The sequence below is a fragment of the Parasteatoda tepidariorum genome, chromosome 3 (assembly GCF_982258835.1).
Source record: "Parasteatoda tepidariorum strain Cologne lab strain chromosome 3, Ptep-v5.0, whole genome shotgun sequence".
Classification (NCBI taxonomy): Eukaryota; Metazoa; Arthropoda; class Arachnida; order Araneae; family Theridiidae; genus Parasteatoda; species Parasteatoda tepidariorum.
This window is the reverse complement of record NC_141757.1, coordinates 65,869,862-65,894,623: the sequence shown is the minus strand read 5'-3', so window position 1 is coordinate 65,894,623 and position 24,762 is coordinate 65,869,862. Positions and strand designations below refer to the sequence as shown.

Genomic DNA, 24,762 nt, shown 5'->3' with positions numbered 1-24,762 from the left:
CTGTGGATGAATGGATGCATGAATGGGTCCGCCCTATAAACGAGTGCGACGTATGGTGTGGCAGAAGACAAATTCTTGGCCATAGATGGCGCCACTGAAAAATAAAAAACGCATACTCTGCCTTAAATTTGCTCGGTTTCACCAAGCAGGCTTGCCCGTGTGGCAAGTGACATTAGAAACAACAACAGCAACATAACTGTTGGCCCCATCTTCCAGTGATAACTTTCTATACAAAAAATTCAATTTCCCTCTACTGTCTTAAACTTCCTTGACCTAAATACTTAATTTTAAAAAACTAAACTGCTTGTTATTTGCTAATAATATTAACTAGAGTTTATTCCCATGGTTATTGTATTAAACTTAAATTCATAGTCACTTAACTTCAATTATGATTCAAAGTGACCTCAATTTAATAAGGCTTTAATATTCATGTAACAAGGCAATACTCAAGTTATACGCCTACAAATAACCTTTTATTAAAGTATACTTTAAAATTAATCTATTCGTCATTCAATCGTTTTGAGTACTTAAATTACAATGAGGAGAATTATTAAACATCACTAAATCCTCTAACAGTTCAAAATGAACGAGTTTAAGCTTGTTCTATCGACAATTATAATGAATTGGAAATACTAAGATTTATTCGCTTTGAGTCAATCGCGGCACTGCTTAATTCATTATCGCAAGCCAATCAGATTTCTAAACCACCTGAATTCTCAAGAGTACTATCAGAGGAATCCATGTCATTAATGTTGAGTGAAATTTATAGGATTGGAGTGGATATGTGAGAATTTTCTGTGGAAATGCGAAGATTTTAATTTAAAATATGCTATTTATTTATTTTTCCCACATCTCCCACTCTTTGAAAATTAATTTTCGTAAAATAATTTTTAAAAATTTACTAATGATTGTTTCTTACTGGTAAATTACACATAAAGACTATATAAATTGAAACAAGCAATAAAAAAATACACAGTTGAATTTTGAGAGAAGGAAACTAATTATTTATCCATCTTTCTATTATTGTTAAAGAAAATATGCAACTTTTACCGATTAACATTGTGTTTGTCTTCAAATTGGTACAAGCATTCCCTTTCTAACTCTGTCCACCTAATTTAGATGAATTATTTTCAAATACCATATTTTAAATGATTAACGAGAAAAATTTCTTATTCGAACCCATGTCCAAAAATTTTGTCATACTCCTCTAGGGGCACTTCCCCTTTTGTGTACAGTTTCTCCATGTGCTTCTGAATAGGTCATAAAAGGGAAGAGTCCCTAGCCACGTACTATGACATTTCTGTGCATGGACTTGCATGCAACTTTAATCCTGATGATGTGCTCTAACTCCCCTAGAAGTTTGTCGCAATATATATGCGACTCTCTATATTATATAACGTTTATAAAGTTGTACATTTCGACAAAAAAAATAGTCTAAATATATAATTTAAAGCTATAACTTTAGGAGCAAGACTAATTTCAGATTGGAAATCCCCAAACCTGAATCAGACAGGAACAAGTATTTGTATAAATTCAACAAAAAATTTATTCCCCAGAATAATCAATGAAATTAGGTAAGTAATATTATTGCAACAAAACATATAAATTGTAGATCACTTTGATGAAAAATACCAGCTTCGTAATTTTATTTAAAGTACATAATGCTTATAAGCCCGAGCAAGCCATAAAACATTTATATTATTTGTGCCAGAAAAGCAAAACGAGAGGAAATTTCGTTGCGAAATTAAAGTGTGTGATGCTTAACTAAATTCATATTTAAAATTTTCATAGCGTGGCCATATCCTAAATATATCCATATCTTATATCCCCAATAACTGAAACTAACTCCTGGCATAAGTGATGAGAACTGATGATTTTTTTTTATAAAGAAATACACATATTTTTGCGTTTTATCTTAATGTATGGAATTATTTAAAAATCTTTCATTGTTATTTAAGGTTGCATTATTATTTAAATGGATTCCAACACCATGTTTATTATAAAATCCCAAATTTGTTTTTAATTCACCCAAATCGTTTTTATTTTCATCTTAAGCATTAAAATAATCTATTTTTAATATTTACATCAGAACAGCAGCATATTTTAATTTAATTATAAAGATGTCATTTTCTGTATTTTTCTCTGTCTACTATGTATTTCGCTTAAAATGAATACTAACAATTTATGCTTAACGTTATTGCTGGTTATGTTTAAGATAACAGTACAACATGTCAAAGAAATTAATCGAGTTCCTATATTTAAAAAAATATTCGTGTGTTTTAATTCTGTTTTGATATATAGTTTTATTTATTGCTATTGTTTTAAATTAATTTTAGGCTTGTTGTTTATTTGAATTCTATGTAACTATCAGATATGATTTGAAAGAAAAACATTTCATTAAAATTGAACAGTTGAAATCCAACCTCCAAAAAACATTTACAAGTTTGTTTCCACACAATACTTTTTTATGCCACCATGGTTCTAAAAGGTTTCGATATTTTTAATTTGATTTGAATAAACATTTTAGTAGAATACAATAATAATCTATTGTATTTAAATTGTACTAGCAATTTAGTCGAATAATCTCTACTTAATTTGTAAAATTATCATTTATAAAGAAAATAACTTGAGTAATTGGGAAAAAATAAATACTATCGAATACTTTGTTGCATTATTAATACTTTTGAAACGACTGGATTTGCTTTAATTTTTCTTCAACACTGAACACAGCTGAATATACAGACCAGTAAATGTGGCGAATAAATAGATCAAAAAAAGTGAATGGATTCAATTCTGTAACCTTTCAGATTATTCTATGCTAAAAAAAATTGTACATCACTTCTTATAAGCTTTTCACTTTTTTTTCCCTCCCTGGTATTTGAATAAAAATGGGATTTCTCTCCAAGAGCAGCAGGTGTTTTTTGCTGCAATGCCGATATAGCTGCTGAAGGTTGAATGAATAGGAAATTCAATTTTAGGGGTAGGGAATATATTCTAAGATTAGAAATTCTCTACTGTCGATTTCTGAATACAAGTTGATTCATTAAGGTGAGAATGTTTCATAGCTCAAATATTTCCTTTTCAATGGAATTTAAAGCGGCCACGAACATACGGAGAATCTTCTGCTTGTAGAACTCAAGCAATTTTTCTCTATTTAGATTTTTTTCAAATAATAACTGCATAAATAAATATAAATAAATGTATTTAAACTGTTTAGGTGCATGGTTTTTAAAATTTTCAAGCAAGGTAGTATGTCAGTCTTGAGATTTAAACCATTACTTTTCGAACTCAATATTAGTTTATAATTTGATAAATGTTAATAATTTGTGAAACCTTTGTTTTTTGTAACTTTTTATGCATTAAAATATAAATTATATTCAGATTAAACCGTTTTTAAGCATATTAAATCCTAGAAATGTTGAGTCTGGTAATTTTTTTATTATTTTTACAATAATGCAGCATCATATCAATTAATTATTTAAAAAAAATTCCACTCGAACTTTTGTGAATCTATAAATGGATTTAAGTTCAAATTGTATTTTCTGTTAAAGCAATTATGTTTTATTAAAATATCTTAAGTATATACTTTTGAAAAAAAATTTTCTTACATAAAATCAAATTAGTTGAAAAAATCCATTATTTTTGGAAAAGGTATTGAGAAAGGTAAATGTTTGATCCAACAAATATCATTCAACATGGTTACAATATAATAATTCATCCCAGTAATTAAATCCTTTAAGACAATAAGACAACATTTAAAAAAAATTAAACTAATATCATATTAAAAAAAAAAATAAGATGATCCTTGCGAATTTGTTTTTCTTTGAGAACAGTACCATAAAGAACAGTAATAGTACCTTTGAGAACAGTACCCAAATTTGTAATCATGTCTGGATTAAACTATATAATTGAAAGTTTTTAGACTTATACTTTTAAATGTTTTTATTTTTTAGAACGTGATCACGTGCTCGAAGACATGTCTTAAAGTTCATGAATAAGACATGAGCAAAGATTTTCTAATTAGAATTCTTCTTATTGCTGTTGTTCAAATGATACTTTTTACATCTATTAAAGCTAAAAGTAAGTATCTTATTCATATTTATAAAGTTCTTTTAAGTGTCTGTAGCTAAACTATTAATTCTAAAAGGTAGTTGGGAGCTCTACTGATAGTTTTCCGTACTTATAAAGTTCTTTCAAAAGTTTTAAAGTTCTTTAAATCAGTTTCAAAACATTTATAAACATTTATGAAGTCTGAATGCTCAAAAACCTTTACAAATTTAAAATCTTTTCGACTGTATTTGGCTTTATAGAACTTTTTTTATTTACGACTATTGAATGATTAAGTATTTTATTATTTATCTAGACATAGTTTACTATTTATCTAGCATTTGTTTATTCTTAAAATAGTACAAAATATTAAACGAAAGGAGTCCTATAACGAATGATATACGCATCAGGGTTTCCGCTACGGTAGCTTTTTTCGCAAAATGCGAAAAGACCCCTCAAAAATGCTAAAATTCAACAAAGCATTTTCGCATGTTTGCTAAAGGATTTTACTAAATTCCATTAAAAAAAAAAGCTTCCGCGAAAAACCATGACGCTAACATCCATGAAAAAAACTTGATCAAACAAGGAGAAAAAATCTAAATATCTTTCGCAAGAAGAACCATGACGCTAGCGTTCACGAAAAAAACGTGATCAAACGAGATGAAGCATAGCGATCAACAAAAATGGCTAGAATATATGAGTTTCACCGAGAGCGGGGGTTGCTGCTCTGTTAGAGCGAGGGTTGCTGCTCTGTTCAAAAACCAAAATCCGCATTTAATTTCAGTACATTGTGAGGCACATAGGCCAGCATTAGCCGTGAGCCAAGCAGCGTCTGAGAATGCTTACCTGGTAAAGTTTCAGGACATAATAAAAAGAATTCACTCTTATTTTGAATGCTCCCCTGCAAATACCAGGCGATTGAAGAATGTTCAAGATATCCTTGAACAAAAATCAAGGAAATTCATAAAGTTATCAACAACTCGGTGGTTGTCTTTGGGGAATTCAGTTACAGCTCTGGATTGCAACTGGCAAGCTCTTGTTAGTGTTTTAATGGAAGACAAACGTCCTGTTGCTCAAGGGTTGTTAAAAAATATAACTACTTTTTTGTTTTTAGCAACCACTGCCATCATGAATGATATCATGTTCAACATTAATAAATTAAGCATCATATTTCAAAAATCTAATTTAAATTTTGAATATGTTCAATCAAGTGTGAAGGCTTGTATTTCAAGTTTAGAAGAAATAAAAAATGGCACCGGCACTCATTATATGAGTTTTTTAGATGATGTGCCTAAGAAGGAAAGTGAAAATTTTGAGTTTCAGGGCCATATAATTTTAGATGGACTGAAACAGAGGGAAAGATTCCGTAATTTGATGCACAATTTTTTAAACTGTATCATTGAAAATATTACTGATAGATTGGGAGATTTGGATAAAATCGAAATGTTCAATATATTTATACCTAGCAGGATGCCCCATAGTTCGGAAGAATTACATCATTATGGTGTAAAGGAAATCCGTTGCATTTTCAATTTGTTTTCGGAATCTCCCAGAAAAGATTTTCAGTTTACAGAAACTGAATTACTTTGTGAATGGGGATTATTTAAACACATCTTAATGCAACGATGTAAAAACATGTCATTTAATGAATTACTTTTATTTTTATATACCAATGATGTGTCTGAACAGTACCCATTAATAACTTCTGTTATAGAGTATTGTGCAACAATACCAATGCACACTGTTGACTGTGAAAGGGGCTTTAGCTGCCTTAATTTGATTAAAACTAATATTCGAAACAGGTTGTTAATCAACCATGTAAACAATTTGTTAATGATTAATATTGAGGGCCCTGAAAGTGCATTTAACTTTCAAGAAGCATTTGTAAAATGGGGTAATAACATGAAATAAATAAAAAGTTAAATAACATGAAGGAAAGGAAGATTGTTAATTATAAACCAAAATGTTTTGATAAATAATAAATGTGTTTTTTTTTTATAGGTATTCTTTTTGATATTCTTCAGGGATGAGAGTAGTCAGAAAGTAAAAAAGAGGAAATCCAAAAAACAAAAAAAAAGGAAAATATATATATATATATATATATATATATATATATATATATATATATATATATATATATATATATATATATATATATATATATATATATATATATATATATATATATATATATATATATATATATATATATATATATATATATAAACAAAAATTTGACAAAAAAGTGCGATTTTTAAACTTGTAAACCATGTGAATATAAATCCCGATATGAGACTTTTAAATCACGTAAATATGAAACTCTACGTCGCATTTAAAAAATTCGAAAATACAAATCGTGATTTTTTAATTTTTTGATCACGATGCATAATTTTTAAATCGCGTGATATTACAACCACAAAAACGAATCATGATATTGTATTTTAAGCTCACATGAATACGAATTGCTACATAGGGCTTTAAAGGCTCGTAAATACAAATCGCGATATTGATTTTTTAAATCTCGTAAGTAAGAATCGCACTGTACAATATTTAAATCGCCTGAATAAGAATCGCAACGTTCAACTTTTAAATCAGGTAAATACGAAAATCGAGATTTGATAATAAAATCGAGATTTTAAAAATGCATAAATACAAAACACGATATTGGATTTTTAAATGTCGTAAATAAGAATCATAATATACGATATTTAAATAGCGTAAATAAGAATCGCAATGTGCAACTTTTAAATCAGGTAAATACGAAAATCGATGATTGATATTAAAATCGCGTGAATAAAAATCGAGATCTGAATTACGAAAATACGAGCTATCCAGCCGACGGATAAAAAATACGGAAAATCTTATTTTCTGTGCGTGAAATCGGAGAAAATAGCTAAAATAAGTAAAAATGCGGAAGGGTTAGCAGCTAGGGCGTAGATTGAATTTTCTGTTTATCTTTGAAAATCGTAAATAAATATAATTATTTTACTTCAATGACTGAATTTTAAAAAAACGGGATATTTATTTAAAAAAAACGAAACTTTTAGAGAATCGGAGTTTTTGATAAAAAGGCTGAAATTCGAGAGACAAAAAAAATCTCATCCCTGTATAAAGGTCAACCAGTTTTATCCCAAGGAAATGATTTTTAGAGAAACTTCAGAGGGACGAAAAGGGACTTCAACAATTTTCCTCCGCGGAAAATTAAATTCCTCATCCGCGGAAATCCGCGAATCCGCGGAAGAATCTCATCCCTGATTCTTGTACATTAAGCTATTCTTTGTCAGATAACTTACAGTACTTGTTTGATATAAAGTAATTTTATAAGCCTAATGGCATTTTAGCATTTTGCTAAAACTTTTTTTCAGATTTTAGCTTTTTTGCTTATGAATTTTTAGATTCAGCTTAAACCCTGATACGCATACAAAGTTTAGAAATTTTATCATGTCATACGTAATATATATGCTTTTAAAACATCCTTTCTAAATTTGAAGTGCAGGTAAATACGAAAATCGAGATTTGATAATAAAATCGAGATTTTAAAAATGCATAAATACAAAACACGATATTGGATTTTTAAATGTCGTAAATAAGAATCATAATATACGATATTTAAATAGCGTAAATAAGAATCGCAATGTGCAACTTTTAAATCAGGTAAATACGAAAATCGATGATTGATATTAAAATCGCGTGAATAAAAATCGAGATCTGAATTACGAAAATACGAGCTATCCAGCCGACGGATAAAAAATACGGAAAATCTTATTTTCTGTGCGTGAAATCGGAGAAAATAGCTAAAATAAGTAAAAATGCGGAAGGGTTAGCAGCTAGGGCGTAGATTGAATTTTCTGTTTATCTTTGAAAATCGTAAATAAATATAATTATTTTACTTCAATGACTGAATTTTAAAAAAACGGGATATTTATTTAAAAAAAACGAAACTTTTAGAGAATCGGAGTTTTTGATAAAAAGGCTGAAATTCGAGAGACAAAAAAAATCTCATCCCTGTATAAAGGTCAACCAGTTTTATCCCAAGGAAATGATTTTTAGAGAAACTTCAGAGGGACGAAAAGGGACTTCAACAATTTTCCTCCGCGGAAAATTAAATTCCTCATCCGCGGAAATCCGCGAATCCGCGGAAGAATCTCATCCCTGATTCTTGTACATTAAGCTATTCTTTGTCAGATAACTTACAGTACTTGTTTGATATAAAGTAATTTTATAAGCCTAATGGCATTTTAGCATTTTGCTAAAACTTTTTTTCAGATTTTAGCTTTTTTGCTTATGAATTTTTAGATTCAGCTTAAACCCTGATACGCATACAAAGTTTAGAAATTTTATCATGTCATACGTAATATATATGCTTTTAAAACATCCTTTCTAAATTTGAAGTGCTGCTCATTGTTTCAAAAAATATTTCAAAAATCATTAATCATTGCAAACACTTGTTCCAATTTAAACGCGCTATTGATATTCAGTTTCAACTCTACTTTTTGTCATATCCATGATAATCAATTAACAAACATAAATTATGCCTGCCAGCAAATTTTGAGAAAGTAGTCAACAGTATGATCTTAAGGGAAGATGATAAATCTTGATTGGTAGTTATTCATTTCAAAACAGTCAAATCCAAGTAGTCACTGATTTTTAAGGCAAATAGATTGTGCTCCTGCAATCGATTAAGCGATTTTGGATATTTTGTTTTTCATACTATACTTTCTTGTATTTGAGGCCTCTCCTGAATAACTACGATAAAAATAAATAACAGGATTATTACCAGATCTTTCTCATCCAAAGAAGAATGTAATTTAAGAATAAATTATTTGGCATTGCATCGCAAGAATAAATATTATTCATTAAACGCAATATTTTTTAAGAAGTTAACGACTGAAATTTTATATTAGGCAGTTATAAATCGGTAAATTCTCTTTCGAAAATTTTCATTAAGAAACTTTTAGAAACGAACAACTTTTTTTACTCTATAATTAACGAAAAATGGTCAATTTTAAAAATGTAGTATGAACGACATCTTTATACGTATTTAATTTTCATCGTAATCGATAAAGCCAAAAATTATGAGAAAATCAAACTTAGCCCACTATAATGAATAAAATCAAAAGCCCAGTATTATGAAAAAATCAAACTTATTTGTGAAAAACATTTGGTTTACAATAAATTCAATCTAATAACCATTATTATTTATTTATTACTAATGACCATTTAGCAATGTTATTTTCTGTTTAGATTTTTTTTATTATTGTTTAACAAATTAGTTGACTCAAGCTATCTAAATAACTTACCTTATTTTGCATTTCAACAGCAGCAGATAATTTTCTGAAAGAGCTATTTATAATATTTTTTATTACTTCAATAAAAATAACAACATCATTTAATTTAAAGGCTAAATTTTTTAAAAAACTCATTTGTTATTTATTGATGTTGTTAAAACACAGACAACTTATTTTATGATTGATTGAAAATTTAACTTCAATAATTCTATCTTAACTTTAAGTTAAATTGTATAAATGTTTCTGAACATCAATAAAAATTAATAATCGATTTTTGGCATCAATAAAAAAGAAACAGACATGGCATGCTTATCTAAACTGATTTTTTTTTCATAGCCTATACGTACTTTTTTCTTATTAATTATTATAAAATAGAAAATTCCCACAACTATCAGTTGACGACAAAGGAAGTTTTGGAGTTTTAGTTTCTTTGTCGAGAATAATAACATTATAGTGGGACCAATGGGCAACATAGCTCACCAGCCGCCTTACTTCCCAGGAAGTTTGTTCCCATAAGTCTGAATGAGCTTGAACTTGCCACAAAGAATAAGTTTTTACCCTTTACAACAGCAGCTCAGTGCCTTGACCCTTGTGACCCAGCGTCTATTTATCATTGCAAAAACCAATATTATACACTCGTTACTCTCTTTAATTCAAAAGTGGGAAATTCGAAATATTGGATAGTTTAATGTGACCTTAATTTCTACATAAGGGAAGTTAATTATACTATGATTCATGCCCCAATGTAAAAATTTGAAAATCATTATAAAAATTTGTTTTTTAATTTAAAACTTTCCGGATAATTTCCAGTCAAGTCTCATCCAGATGAAAACTAATAAATTTAACTCTTTCATGAACATTTTAAAATCTTTTCCCCTGCCATATTTAAGTGGTACCAAATAATGTACTTGCAAATACAGTATGCACAATGTATGTACATGCATACAATGTGTTCATAAGTACTGAAAATAATTTATTAAAATATTACCCAATTTGTATATCATCACTAAAATTAAGAATACTTTTATAGTAAGTTTAGTTCTTATTAAATATCTTTTGGCACTATTCAGTTTCATATTTATTGGTATTTTATCAATATCATTTTTTTGTTAAAAGGAACTTTGGATTTTTCTAACTTGTTCACCTTTCCTTTTGATTCTGAAATACTAGAAATCCACAGTATTGTTGATGGAAAAAATAAATAAAAATATTGTTAAAGTGCTATAACAAAAAATTTTCTTGTATTAATTATTTTTCATTTTTCTATTTATTAGTAGATTTTAAACCTCACATACCTCTTAAGATCAACATGTTGCATGTTCCCACACCTGTTCTAATTGGTGATAGCGTACTTTTGAAATGTGTCTTTGAGTTGGGCAACGAAACTCTGTATGCAGTTAAATGGTATAAGAATATGGGAGAATTTTACAGATACGTTCCAGCTGCCGATCCCCCTCTCAAAACTCTTTCCCAATCTGGAATTGAAGTTGATGTAAGTATTCTAATTCTTAATTCTGATAAATTTTTTATCCTTAATTTTGATTATTTAAAAAACTATATGAAGGTGAAAATAATACATAAATACATTTTTCAGAATTTGATTAAAACTATAGAATTCTCGACTTGGAATCAAAAGCCTAAAGTTATGTCAAACCGAAAGTTTCAAAATTATTCAGATTACACTGACAACGTTCTCCACTCGTAACCGTAGATGAAAATCACCCACAGTAATTTTTTTTATTATAATTGTCTTTCAAATTCAAAACGATGCATATTTTTAAGCCTTTGTAGTTTATTAATGGCTCATTCGATAGTAAGTGTGCCATCGGTCACCTCCTTACCAGTTTTTAGTTTTGGTCAATTGTTGTATATACGTAAAAAATTCCAGATCAAATTACGGTATAAAGTACCCGCACTGTGGGTGCATTATCTGTGAAATATGTTTCATAATAAAATCCATTTTTATCGTAAAATATTACACCGTAGTTTTTACTGTAATATTCATTAGTGATTCAGAGATTTTACGGTAATTATTACTGTAAAAATACGGTAGGTCAGATTTGATTTCTTGTTTCGTAATATGTTCCTGTAAAAATGGATTTTTAAGATAAAGAGTAACGATAAAAGTACTTTTTAACATAAAAGTATTTTTTACCGCAATCAGATCTGGTATTCTTAACCACCTTCCTGATTATCTCGAGTTAACTCGGGAATGTATATATTGAAAATATTTATTATCCCGAGAAAACTCGGGTATAGCAGAGTTTTTCAGTACGTTTTGTTTCATAACGTTTTTACTCGTCCGGAAGCAAAAAAAAAAGAAATAATAATAATAATTATTATCTGCTGTGATTGGAAGTTTGCCAAGTTTTTCTTTTTTTTGGTTTTTGCTGTTGGATTATGGGACTGTATTTGTGTTTCGTGCGATTTTATCTACAATGGTTGAAGATTTACATAGAAAAAAGAGTTTAAAAAATGGCGTATCACTTCACTGGTATTTAGGAAAGTATCACTTGTTTTAAAAACTATCATAAAAAGACTAATATTTAACTTTTTTCCTCTTCCCCCTGATAACTCGGGATAGTAAACTGATGGTTATGTTCTTTTACACATAAAAAATTAAAATTTCAGCATAAAACTTATGTATTATGTTTCATTTCTGTTCCTTGTATTTATTAATAAAATTTTAAAAAATATTTTGATTTTTTTCCTTTTTTTCGAAAAAATTGGAAAGTTAACAGTGGATATGGGCCTGGAATTACCAAACCAAAATTCTTAATTTGGTGTTTTCTTATTGTCCTTGACGAAAAAAAGCCTTGAATTACCCATAAAACAGCCTTAAATTTTCGAGCTGCATACAAATTTTCGCTTAGGGTGTATTCGAAAGATCTTTAAGTCATAACAACCAAGCAATTTTACTTGATCTGAAAGAGATGGTTCGACCCCACATCCTCAACATTTCCACGCATCCGCTTTTCACGACTGTGACATATATCATGTTGCAGTTTCAGAGAAAAAACGTATGTTTATTCAGAGTAAATATGTTTTTGTGTCTGATTTCGTAACTTAAATATCATCTGCTCTTTCTAATTAGCATATTTGAGATCACCTCTTTAAACCATTAAGATTGAGTCCTATAACGTGGAGATCCGATCCTTAGATCAAAAGTTAATCAGGGTTGTTCATTTTTCAGGGTTCAAAGTTAAGGGTTCAAAGTTATTCAGTTGTTCAGGGTTAAAAGTCATCCATTTTTAATTTTCCGCTTTGCCCAACTATACCGTCTTAACTCCATTTTGTTTTTATGCATTGTTTTTTCTTAAATACAGATAATTATTTAAATTAATTTTCATGCTCATGTTTCTGAATTATCAGCAATGTGCAGTTTAAAAGAAGTAGTTTTTTGAGGAATGGGAGCGTAAAAATTTTCTTAATCGATGAATAAACGAAAATTATAAGCATTGTAAAATAACACATTGCGTACTAAAGGAAAATTATAAACATTGTTACGATATATATCCAATAGTATCAAACGCAGCATCTCGAAACATAGTAATTTATAGTCTTTTATAATAAAATTATTTTTTATTTACTGATTAACTTAACATAATTTTTGAAAATGAGAACTGTTTATAACTATTTCAAAATAGTTTAATTAACTTCATTACTAAACATTCGTATTTGCATTTTCGATTATGACTAAATTCATTAATTTTCTAGTTTTTAATAACAGACAGAAAAATCGGTTTTATTAATTCTAAATACTTTTTTAATTTATAAAATCTATTAAGTCATTTTCGTTTAGATTAAATTAAACTTTAATCAATTATATGAAACCAAATTAATTCATTTTCAAGTAAAAAAGTTTTCATAAGATATGATGCTAAGTGAAATTTTGAAATATTTGTCGAATTTGTGGTTTTAAATTTCGTAGTGTGGCAAGTTTTAATTAAACTGAAATCCCCACAGAATTAAATTAATGGTTTTGTTTAAAAGCTGTTTATAGTGATAAATTTGTCTTTAGGAAATTGTATAAAAATCAATATTCTTGCGTTATAATTTAAATAAAGGTTAAAATTTCATGATAAAAATGTTATTTTTTTACATCTATACATTTTGACATTTGATGCTCCAAGTGTTAAAAACGCAGATACTGAGTGCGTTTTTAACGTTTGAGCATCAATTATTGAAATATAAACAGTGCGTTATTAGAATTATTGAAATATAAACAATGCTTTATTAAAATGGATATAAGTTATCATTTTAATTTGTAAAATAATTTAATTTTTTATTATTTTGCTAAAATTTATAATTTTTTTATCGCAATAAAGCTGTAACATTTAACTAGAACTAAACTTTACTTACTAAGTGAATGAAAAACTGAAAATGTGAAATAGTAAAAAAATATATGCTTTTTAAACAAACTTTTTATAATGTATTAAGAATAACAATAATAATTAAATCTTCCTAAGTGTGTGAAATTATAATAATGAACACAATAATAATGATGTGTAGTAATAATAATATTTACATCTTAATAATTCGGAAAAATTATAATAATGAGGTATAATAATATTGTAATGATGAAAACATTGATTTATTCAAGCTGAAAATAAAGTATAATTGAATATTAGATTTCAAATTTTTTTAAATTTGTTTCATTAAGGTTTCGTAAAGTTGAACATTTTTAAATGTTAAATTCATTACTTACCACAGGCTTTATCAGTTATTGCAAATTTTTTATTTAAAAAATTAATATTTTTAAATAATAAATTGCTGTATTTTATTATAAATATTAAGTAATATTCAAAATTGTACCTTTGGTTCCCAAATGATTAAGTATTTTCTGCTCAAATCATATCTCGAAACGAATCTCATTTTCAGTAAAGCTTTATTTGGAAGGAAGGAAAAGAAATATTTTTTTCTAAAAAGTTACCCCTTCGCTGCTTGAAGCGTATTATCGCAGAGAAGACGCATGAAGAAATGAGATTTCAGAGAAATGTTATGACTGTGGTCATTTAAATAATACTTCAAATTATTTAAAAAATATGAAATCCCCTACAGATTTTCCAAACGAATTTAATTAAGTACAATTACTACTGTATTTTTAACGGTAATACCGTAACGTTTTTAATAAATTTTTTTTCGAAATTGTTTTATTAAGGCCTCAAAATTTTTTAAAAATATTATTCAATCTTTTCACTTAACACAAGCTTTATCATTTATTACAAATTGTTTATTTAAAAATAAAACTTCATACTTTTAAATAATAGATTTCTGTGTGTTATTGTAAATATAAAATAATGTACGAAATTTTGTCTTTAGTTTCCGAATGACTTAACTCTTCTCTGCTAAAATCATATCTCTAAAAGTATCTTTTCTGCAATGAGGAAGAAACCAGCAAAATACCCTTTTCTTTGCAAAATACCCCTTTCCTGCCACAAGCGTACTAGTGCACAGAAGACGAATGTAGAGATGCGAGTTTAGCGAAAGGTTTGGAATGTGTAGTCAGTTTAATGGTACTCCAATTTCTTTTAAAAATATAAAAAATCTACAACATATTTTTCAAAAGACTTTATCAATCTACAATTGCTGTTTTCTTTTTTTTCGTCAGTCTCTTAACGTGCCGAGAATATTATTATTTTCTTATAAAAAAAAAGTTCTTACTTAGGCGTTTTAAAAAATTTATTCGTTTTTAAAATATCTTATAAGCACATCTAAATATTTACTCTCAAAGATTTTTGTTTGATAGTATGTTTCAGCATTTAAAAAATTTTATGCCTCATTTTATGCCAAATTTTTGTCCCTTATTAAGAAATAGTGAAAAATTATTAAAAATGATTTTGAACAGTAAACTATCATTGGATAAACGAATTTTAATACTGTGTGCAGAACTTTTTCGATTCTCTTAAAAATTTTCTGAAATATGGCGGAACACCTAAAAATTGAAATAGCTTTAAAGGACCCAAAATTTGAATACTTTCTTGATTGAACTATTGGAACTATATTTTCCAGATTGCAGTTACTCCCATATTTAATTTTGTGTGATCAAAAGTCCAGATTATTTGAAAAAAGTAATATTTTTATTCAAGCAATCACGTGTTATGTTTGATTTCGTAACTTGAAATATTGTCTGTATTAACTAATTAGCATATTTGAGGTCAATTTCTTGAACCATAAAGATTGGCACTTAATTCTTAAAAATTCATTCAGAGTAATATCTTTCCTTTTTTTTTTTTTTTTTTTTTTTTTTTTTTGCGCACTCAGTTACTTCTACAGAATTATTATATTTCAGATTTGTTTAATTTAGTGTTTTTAAATAACTTAAGGGAAGAAACAGCTTATACATGATAATGATTTTTAATTTTTTTTTTTTTTTTTAAATTTGTCTGTAAATTATAAAATAATAGTTTGACAGTAAATAATTGAATAGTAGTACCCGATATATTCCCTAGATATGTAGAGAATATTTTTTTTTAATTTTCAAGTAAACAGGACTGACACTCTGCGAAAAAAAGTATGGTCAAAACTAACAGAAAATTGTAAAATTCGTCATATTTTTGGCTGTTGGGATTATCGAAAAGCTCGATAATTTTTACCGGCGCACATTGGTAATAATTTTAGTACAATTAACCAGGGCCGGATTTAAGCTTGATGGGGCCCTAAGCTACTGAAAATGATGGGGCCCTTATAAGTTCAATTCCATTTCTATACAACTAAAGTAAACTGTCATTATTTTTTATTGTTGAGTATCAACATTATATTATTAAAAAATTTGATAATATTACTTTATTGTTAAATATATTGATTGTGATGAGACTATAAAGTAGAACCTTTGATTTATTGCACATATTTTTTGAACGAGGAAAAAAAAGTTACCAAAAGAAACACATTTTAAGCACAGAGTAAAAATTTGGCGTGCTAGAAGGGCCACTATATATTTAAGAGTTTGCTTTTTTTAAAATTCATTTTGAATATATTTTATTAGCAATTTTTAATGACTTTTTGCTAATTTTTTACTCAATTGTTTTTTTTTCTTTACGTGACATTTTGCTTTGCTGCTCAAAATCTATAAGATTTAGAAACATGAAATTTTGAATGTGTGTAGAAAATTTGCAAAGAGTTAGAAAGAATGCAAGAAAATATAATTTGAATATTAGTTTTATTTTTTTATAACCACCGTTGAGCAACCGACTCAATTTTGAGTTTACGGCTACCAATGTTTAACTCCGTAGCCCTGTAATTTTGAACCCAATCCAGAAGACAAGGGAACTGCTGGAATTCAGTACCTAGAGGTATTTATTTGTTATGAAAGCTTGGAGGACTTTGTGATCCCGACAGATTTAACATGCACCAGTCACCATTTTTTACATGGGTATTCTACTGCAGGCTGGATTCGAACTCCCATTCTCACGAACACGAGCCCAACGCCCTGCCAACCAGGCTATCCCGGCCAAATGTTTTAGTTTATTTTATAACAGTCATTGCACAGCCGACCCAATTCCGAGTTTACGACTACTAATATTCAACTCCATAGCCTTGTCATTTTGAACCCAATTCAACAGTCCCTACACCCTGGAGCAGTTGAGGGCTGTTATATTAATACTGTTTGTAAAAATAAAAATAAAATTTCGTAAGCTGATATTATTTAATTGATGCCTTCATTATTTTTGCTTTCTTTTTAATTGTTTTAAGTACATTTGTTAAATTTTAGTGCAAGAATAAAAATTGTCATTATTTATGAAAATTTTTGACTTATATTTTTAAGAGTTTATTAAAGGGTCTATTAAATATCAGAGAGAATAAATGTGATACGGGTTTGAAGTATCAGCTCTGCTCTTGATAGTGTAAAGTGGCTAGGATGTGAAAGAGCAACAGTCTCGGGCATCCAGCCAAAACAAGCATTCAACATATCAATGGAACACACTAAAACTTTATATCAATTAGCAATTAGATTTAGATAATTACAATTGTAGAATAATTATTTTATTATGGAATGAAATGTTTTAAGACAAATACTTGTTAATGTTTAACATTTGATCAACGAAAAACTGAACCAATATTGAAATCTAGCAAATTTATTATTTTTAATTACTGATAAATTTTCCGACAGAAAAAAATTTAAAGTCTGATAGATTTCAGAATTTTAGAAACACCTTCTAATTTTACTATTCAATCGCATAGGTTTCGATGTCTTTCATCCTACCTGTCTCATTAGTGAATCATCATATTTCAATATCATTTTTGTTTCGTTCATACTTAATATTAATTTGTTTGCGACAGTTAAATTGTGTACCTCTTTTACAACATTTTTCGAGGAGTTCAAATATATAATATTGATGATTTCAACAGAAATGAAATTTGCTTTTTTTGTATACCTCTTTTATTACGTCATCATCACGCCCACGAGCAACTGTCTGCTCTAAATAATGTTATATAACATGAGATAGCAAAGCAGACGTGTGTAGTTATTTAAATTCATATTCAAAAGTATTAGTTAATTGTTTTTTGAATTGACAATTTCAGTCATTTTTTAGATATTTTAAAGTGCTATTTAAAACTGCTGCATATCACATGAAAGCATTAAATATATCATTCGTACAATTTTAAAGAAAAATAAAAGGGTCTGATCCTTAGAAACAGATATTAAACAGTCTGATGATCGAATGAAGGGGCAAATAAAAACTTTTTACCTCTTAAACTAAAATTTTTTTTATTTATAAATAATTTATTAATACCCAAATTGCTTGAAATATGGCATGTTCCCATCGAAGTTCTTTGTTTTATTCAGTCATTTATTTACATTTTTTATTCATATTTATTATGTCCAACAATGTAAAAAAAAGGGGGGGAGAAATGCATTTTTGGCTTCTGAGGACCCCAGCTCCGAATAAAACTTTTAAAAAAAGAGGGAAAAAAGTAGGATCTGGGGGCCCTCGTTATCTCGGGGCCCCAGGCTACAGCTTATTTAGCTTATACGTAAATCCGGCCTTGCAATTAACGTTGCAAAAGTTGATAATATTAACATGATGCTTTAAACCGATAAAAATTATTTATTCGGCTAAATTTATTTTTCAGTTCATCATTTTTTACTAAATGTTGGGTAATAAGAACTATAATTTTGAAAACTAGAGTTTCCGGTATAACCGTTACCTTATGAACGAAAGAATTACAAAATGAACGCTTTAAATACTTTAATTTTTTTTAATACCAGAGAAATGTCGTTGCCATACAGTAAGGTAATTTTACCAGAATTGTTTTTTCTCCGTACAGATATAAAGATATTACATTTGAAAATAAGTGAAATAGCAAGAAAGCATGTTTAAAGTTACAGAACTAAATAAACAGGTTTTGATATTTTGGCATGTGGGCTATTTTAGCAATCATTTTTAAAATTATCATGACTTATGTTCTAATTGATTTATAAAGAAATTCGAGGGGTTTTTGGAGAGATTAAAATAAATTCTTTAACTTTTTTTGCAAAAATCTCAATTTAGTTGATTTAGTCATTATTGTCATAAAAGGGTACTTTCGGATACCTCAAAGTTTTATAAGAAAATTTAAATCGTCATTGATATGGTGACTAACATAGTGATGTTAAGGACTCTAATCTTTAATCTGAATTCAAGTTTAACATATAATATCATTACAAGAATGAAAAGTTCAGCAGAGATAAATAGCGTAATAGAATTTTATATTTAGGTTAATTAAAGAGATAATAATAAAATCAAGAATCCGAGATATTTAGACTTTATACATTATATAAAGTTTTTCTACATTGTTAAATTATAATATTGTTTATATTTGTTGCAAACTTGATGAAGTTCCATCAAAGTATCACGTAAGCAAATGTAAAAAAAAAGCGGATGATGTTGGTACAATAATTCGAGTTTTCGCTTTACTAATAAAATTATAAAACTTTTGATCGAGAACAAACCTTCCAGAAAAGGTTTATTAGTAAACTGCTTCAACTTTGATTTACTTAAATAGTAATAAAATTGATTTCATACTCACTGAGTATAATTTTTTAAAAAAATATAACGAGTGTATTTTATTTTTACATAAAAGAGAACAATTTCACATACGGCAACTGATATATTTTTTTAAACGAAAACTGAGTTTTCGTCATACTAAGTAGTTCATCACAAATCGCATAATGGAGTTTTACTTCACTAACCACTTTTTTTTCATAAAAATTGTACCAAACGTATATGTTAATGACTTATATTTTAAATATGTGAACGCCACATCTAAAAGAAGTATGCTTCAATTCAGTTAAAAACAGATTTCTGAATTCGACTGTTTAAAAAAGTATTTTCCAAAAAGTCACTTCTAAGATTATTTCCTCTACTTCGCTTGAAGCGTTCGTTTGTTATAAAGTTTTTTATTGCTATTAGCGAACTTTTTTGTGGTTAGATTTCGAGATTTTTCCAATTTCGCAAAATGGAATTTTCTTTTCACTTAGTATACTTTGAAAGGGTAGAACGAGTAAGAATATTTCGCTGATACATTTCGAATCGCAACTGCTTCTTAGAAAGAAATGTTCTTTTACGATTCTAAGGATATGTCAGAGTATTTCCGCTCTTGATACCATTTTCTATCCGTTTATTTCTTCTTTTTTTTCGATTCGATGCTCAATAAGTAAGCTCTCTTTCATGGTCCCATTGGGTGAACGTTTTCAATCCTATTTTTATTTCTCATGTGTAATTCCTATATGGAAACGCAAAAAATACGAAAGGAAAGTATAAAAAAAATTTTACATTGGTAGAATAGAAATCAATTATATATTGTAAGGGAAAATAGGCTATGCTTCAGATCAAATAATATTTAGATGGAAAATTTAAATTTATGAATAATATTACAACTATGAACAATATTATAACATATCATTTTGAGATGTTTCGAAAATCCAAAAAATGTGCTTATCAATTGAAGAGAAAGATTTTAAAAAAAATTCAAGGAAATAAATAATACAGACTTTGAAGGAAATATAACAAACATCACAATTGTTTGAAATTTATTCTTAAATAAGTTAAATTACATAAACATAGTTTAGTTGCAGAGCGTTTAAAAAAAGTATCAGAAATTTTTTTATTTACGTCTTGAGCATGTAAAAATGTATACTCTATTTGAAAACCACAATTAAAATATTTCTGGTGTAATTGTGACACTTCTGAAATACTCCGGAAATATTTTAAAGATAATATTACGAATGCCTTTAAAAAAGATCACCTCAGAAATATTCTATTGTCTGCAAAAATTAAAACGTTTCAAAATTACATTTTTTGATTTCTGAGGCTACGTGGTTTTTTGTGCTGGTTATTCAATGCATTTAAAGTGTAATTGCAAAATTTTCTGTCACATGGGAAAAAATTAGACTTTTTTCAGCTTTTCCGTGATATTGTCAGGATTTTGTGAGTTATTATTTTTTTTTTCTTTTCTAATTACAATTTTACTGTGATACCTGTTTAAGAAATTTCTTAAATGGTAATTTTTCAAAAAAAAAAATGTTCGGTAACGTATTTTCAAAAAATTATCTCATGATATTACAAGCAAAGTAAAATGTTATGGCCTTTATGGATATTATGGTAGGAAGGAACGCTCACTGTTTAAAACATTTGTACCTAGTAAATTAAAAAGATGTAATATATTTTATTTTAAATAAAGGAATAGTAGTTATTAGTATGTTTATTCTATTGAATCGTTATACTGTAACTTACCGCAGTAATTATACCAACATATCCCACGTATAGAATAAGATAGCACCATAGGGAAAGTTTTTTTTAAATAATAAATTCAAGTTTCAAACGTTTTCCATTACTATTTTGTGGTAAAGCTTTTTAATTCAACCCTTTAATTTTAAGTTAAATTTTCAATTTTCGTATTCTTCGTGCTTTTTTTCATAATAGGTCTACACACTATATTTAAAAAGAAACAGTAAATAAAGGCTTTGATTTATTATAATGAAAAAATAACAGCACTTTATAACTCCTAGAACTTTTGCAAAAAGGAAAGCAATAGAACAATACAGTTAGTATTTTTGAATGGGTAAACTTTGGATAGGTACTTTAAGTTTGTACATTTCTCTGAATTATGTGTGTAAAAAAACTAATAATTAAACTACAAAAGGAATTTAATAATTGAACTTGCAACAGCACTAATTTTTGATTGATTAGCGCTGCGTAAATTCATATAAAATCTTTCGTTCTGTAACATGTTCCGGTAAAAATGGATTTCACGGTAAAAATACCAGCAGTTTGAATGCGGATACTTTTAATCTGGAATTTTTTACAGTATAAACAGTTAGACTCGTCGTGTCTTCAAACGTATTTACACTAAATTTATTCTGGTTCAGTTCAGAATTGCGGTTTCGTATAACGTACATACACACACAAATATAAACATTCTGCTTTATTTATAAAGATAATAGAAAAGCAAAAACTTAAAGTAAAAAATTTGTAATTTAAATTTTGTCCATCCTTAAAGAAAAATTGAACAAAAATTATAAGATATGAGACTTTGAAAATATGTTAATGTAAGACTTTTATAAGTTTTATAATTTTACAGATGTCCAAATCTGATGAAAGCACCGTTTTTCTTAGAAACTTAAGTCTTGAAAGTTATGGAAATTATACCTGCCAAGTGTCAACTGACAAACCATTTTTTAGATGTGTTCAAACAACAAAACATTTAGAAGTAGTTGGTAAGTTTGTATTTTAAACACCTGGCAATGCTGTAAACTAAAATATACGATATATCAAACTAAATTTCAATTTAGACATTTTTGCATGCCCTTTTTATAATGCATGCTTTTTTTATAATCATTATCAATCTTCAGGATTTCATTGCATTTCTTTTATTTATTCCGTACATATTCCAATGTAAGAAGTTTTAATTGGAAAAGTAATTTAGTCTTATATGTAACATATTATGACTTTTCTTCAATCAGGTCAATATTTGTCCAATATTTCGAAACAGATTTTCAAGGGTTTACAAAATATCCCAATTGCAACATACAAAACTAATTCCATTTTATTAAATTCACTATATAATAATAAAAAATTAAATAATTATATTTCTGAAATCAATAATTCTTTGATTTTATTTGGCTATGTTAATATTAGAGCTAAGAACTTATAAAGAAAAGATGGTAAAAAGTTTCACTCGTGTTATTTACATTAATAATTAGACTTCGCGTTCACTTTATTTTTGCCGCAAATTATTTCATTAAATCTAGTACGATAAATCAATTTAATTACACTGTAAACATTAAATTTGATTATCTTGCAGGCAGTATTTTATTTAAAGACAAACTAGAATAAAACAAATTCTTTAATAAGAGCCTCGAAATAGAATATGACAATTTTGAACTATAACTAACTATATACTCAATCTTGTTTGTAAATTTCGCAAAACCAGAAACACAGCTTCTGTACCGAAAATTTCATGTTTAAACTGCAATTGTGAAGCTTATATAAAGTAAAAACGCTGTGTTAAAATGTTGCAATGGCAATAAATCGTTGAACCAAAATAGAATTATTCATACAAGGGAAAATACGGATCACCAAAAACAATATATTTGATTTTGCTTAAACTTTTAAGAAATGGTTCCTTTTACTCCTTTTCTAACAATACCCATAATAACGACACTAATAAAAAAAAATTCACGAAAAATTCCATCTAGAGCTATAATTAAGAGTCTAAACTATCAGACAGAATTAAACTGTTGTAAGAAATAATTGCCTTTATACATTACTAATTAATTTAGTAAGAATATAGAATTTCGACTACTTAGAATATTGCATTTAAATTACAAGAAAAAATTCTTCTTTTTTTCTGACAGTTCCACCATCCGATGGACCTGTGCTGATGGAGGAAAAATCTGATTATGAGCTAGGTGATAATGTTTCTATTTTATGCAATTCTGGAAAATCAAAGCCCGCACCAGAGTTGAGGTGGTACATCAATGACGAACTGGTAAATTTACTTTCTATATATTTTACAACTCAGTATAACTGAGTATAATAGTACAAAAACCTTTCAGAAAATTGCTCTAAGATTAAACCATCATATCGGATAGGTATCACGTGATATTAATTTCATGACATTGTATAGGCTCAAGTTGACTACTCAACATACAGAAGTATTTTTTACAGTGGAGGGCTAAAATTTGTAATTAAATTTCATTAGGTGAATTTTTATTAATCTCATTATTTCATTAATATCATTATTTCTTTATTTATCTCATTATCTTATTAATCTCATCATTTTATCTTATTATCTAATGAGATTGATGAATAATGAATTAATCTAATGAGAATAAAGCCGAGTCGTGCCACATCTTCCTACTTTAAATCTTGAAGCATCAAATAGCAAAGGGGACTCATCTATAAATAAATCGGTCCTATCAATAAATACTCCACAAAACGTGAATCCGAAAAAAGTCATCGTTTGATTAGTTTTAATAATAATTAAAATTATTATTAAACAATAGTACAATGCTAAAATAATTGGTTGCCAAGTGTTGATGCAAAGTCCGCATTAATATAAAATATGGTTAACTTTATCTGACAATGTAACTTTTATACACTTAATTTCGGGGTACTATGGTTCAACATTACATCATAGAAAGGTCACAACACATTTGACTCCAGAAATTTATTTCTAAAGAAATATTGACGCAATCAGAAAAAAACTGCACAATGAAGTCTTAAAAAGAGATTCTGAAGTAACAACAAACCAAAATAAAATTCCAATCACATACCTATACTTCATAATTTTTTCGCTTTAATAATCAATATTTCTTATGAAATTGTATCAATAAGTTATGTTTGGAATATCATTATAGTGAAATATTCTTTCGTCTGTAAAAGTTTCATCTCCCTTATATCAGAAAAGCATGCAATCGATAGGCCCTATCTGATATAAGTTATAATATTCCAACCATTTTTTTTTTAAATTTTTGTTTCGCTATGTATGCATTCTGATTCTTCCTTTCATCTCTAATAATTTAAAATTTATTTATTTAATAAAAATCTTTAATTTCACTTATTTCCCACTTTGATTTAAATTAATTAAAACAAAATACGTCTGAAATGGTTATTAATTTTAGAAATAGTTTCCTTTCATTTGATTGCTTTCAAAAGTTACATGAAACAGAAAATATAATTTGAGATCGCACGTTTTAATTTCTAAATGATTAAATTCAGAGCCTTTTGAATGAATAAAATTACATTGAATTTAATAGTTATTCTGCTCTATGAATTTAAGAAAATTGTAATATATGATTTCACACCCTCTATTGATTTCCATACTATTTCCCAAGGTAATTTGATTATTCTATTAGGAACACAGAACGTTTTTAATTTCGAGAGTTTCTTATTTAAAGAAATTATAATTTAATAGTTATTTGAAATACTATTTTTAACTT

The 24,762-nt window shown here is 27.7% G+C and overlaps 1 protein-coding gene across 1 annotated transcript in view; it reads left to right on the top strand.

Moving 5' to 3' along the window:
- Window positions 1–24,762, top strand: part of LOC107441971 (cell adhesion molecule 2) — an 87,312-nt gene that overhangs the window by 46,351 nt on the left and 16,199 nt on the right. The window contains exons 2-5 of the mRNA XM_016055390.4: window positions 3,954–4,080; window positions 10,610–10,827; window positions 21,900–22,035; window positions 23,176–23,309. Coding sequence (XP_015910876.2) covers window positions 4,002–4,080; window positions 10,610–10,827; window positions 21,900–22,035; window positions 23,176–23,309 — 567 coding nt within the window. The 5' untranslated portion in view covers window positions 3,954–4,001. The remainder of the gene's footprint in view (window positions 1–3,953; window positions 4,081–10,609; window positions 10,828–21,899; window positions 22,036–23,175; window positions 23,310–24,762) is intronic.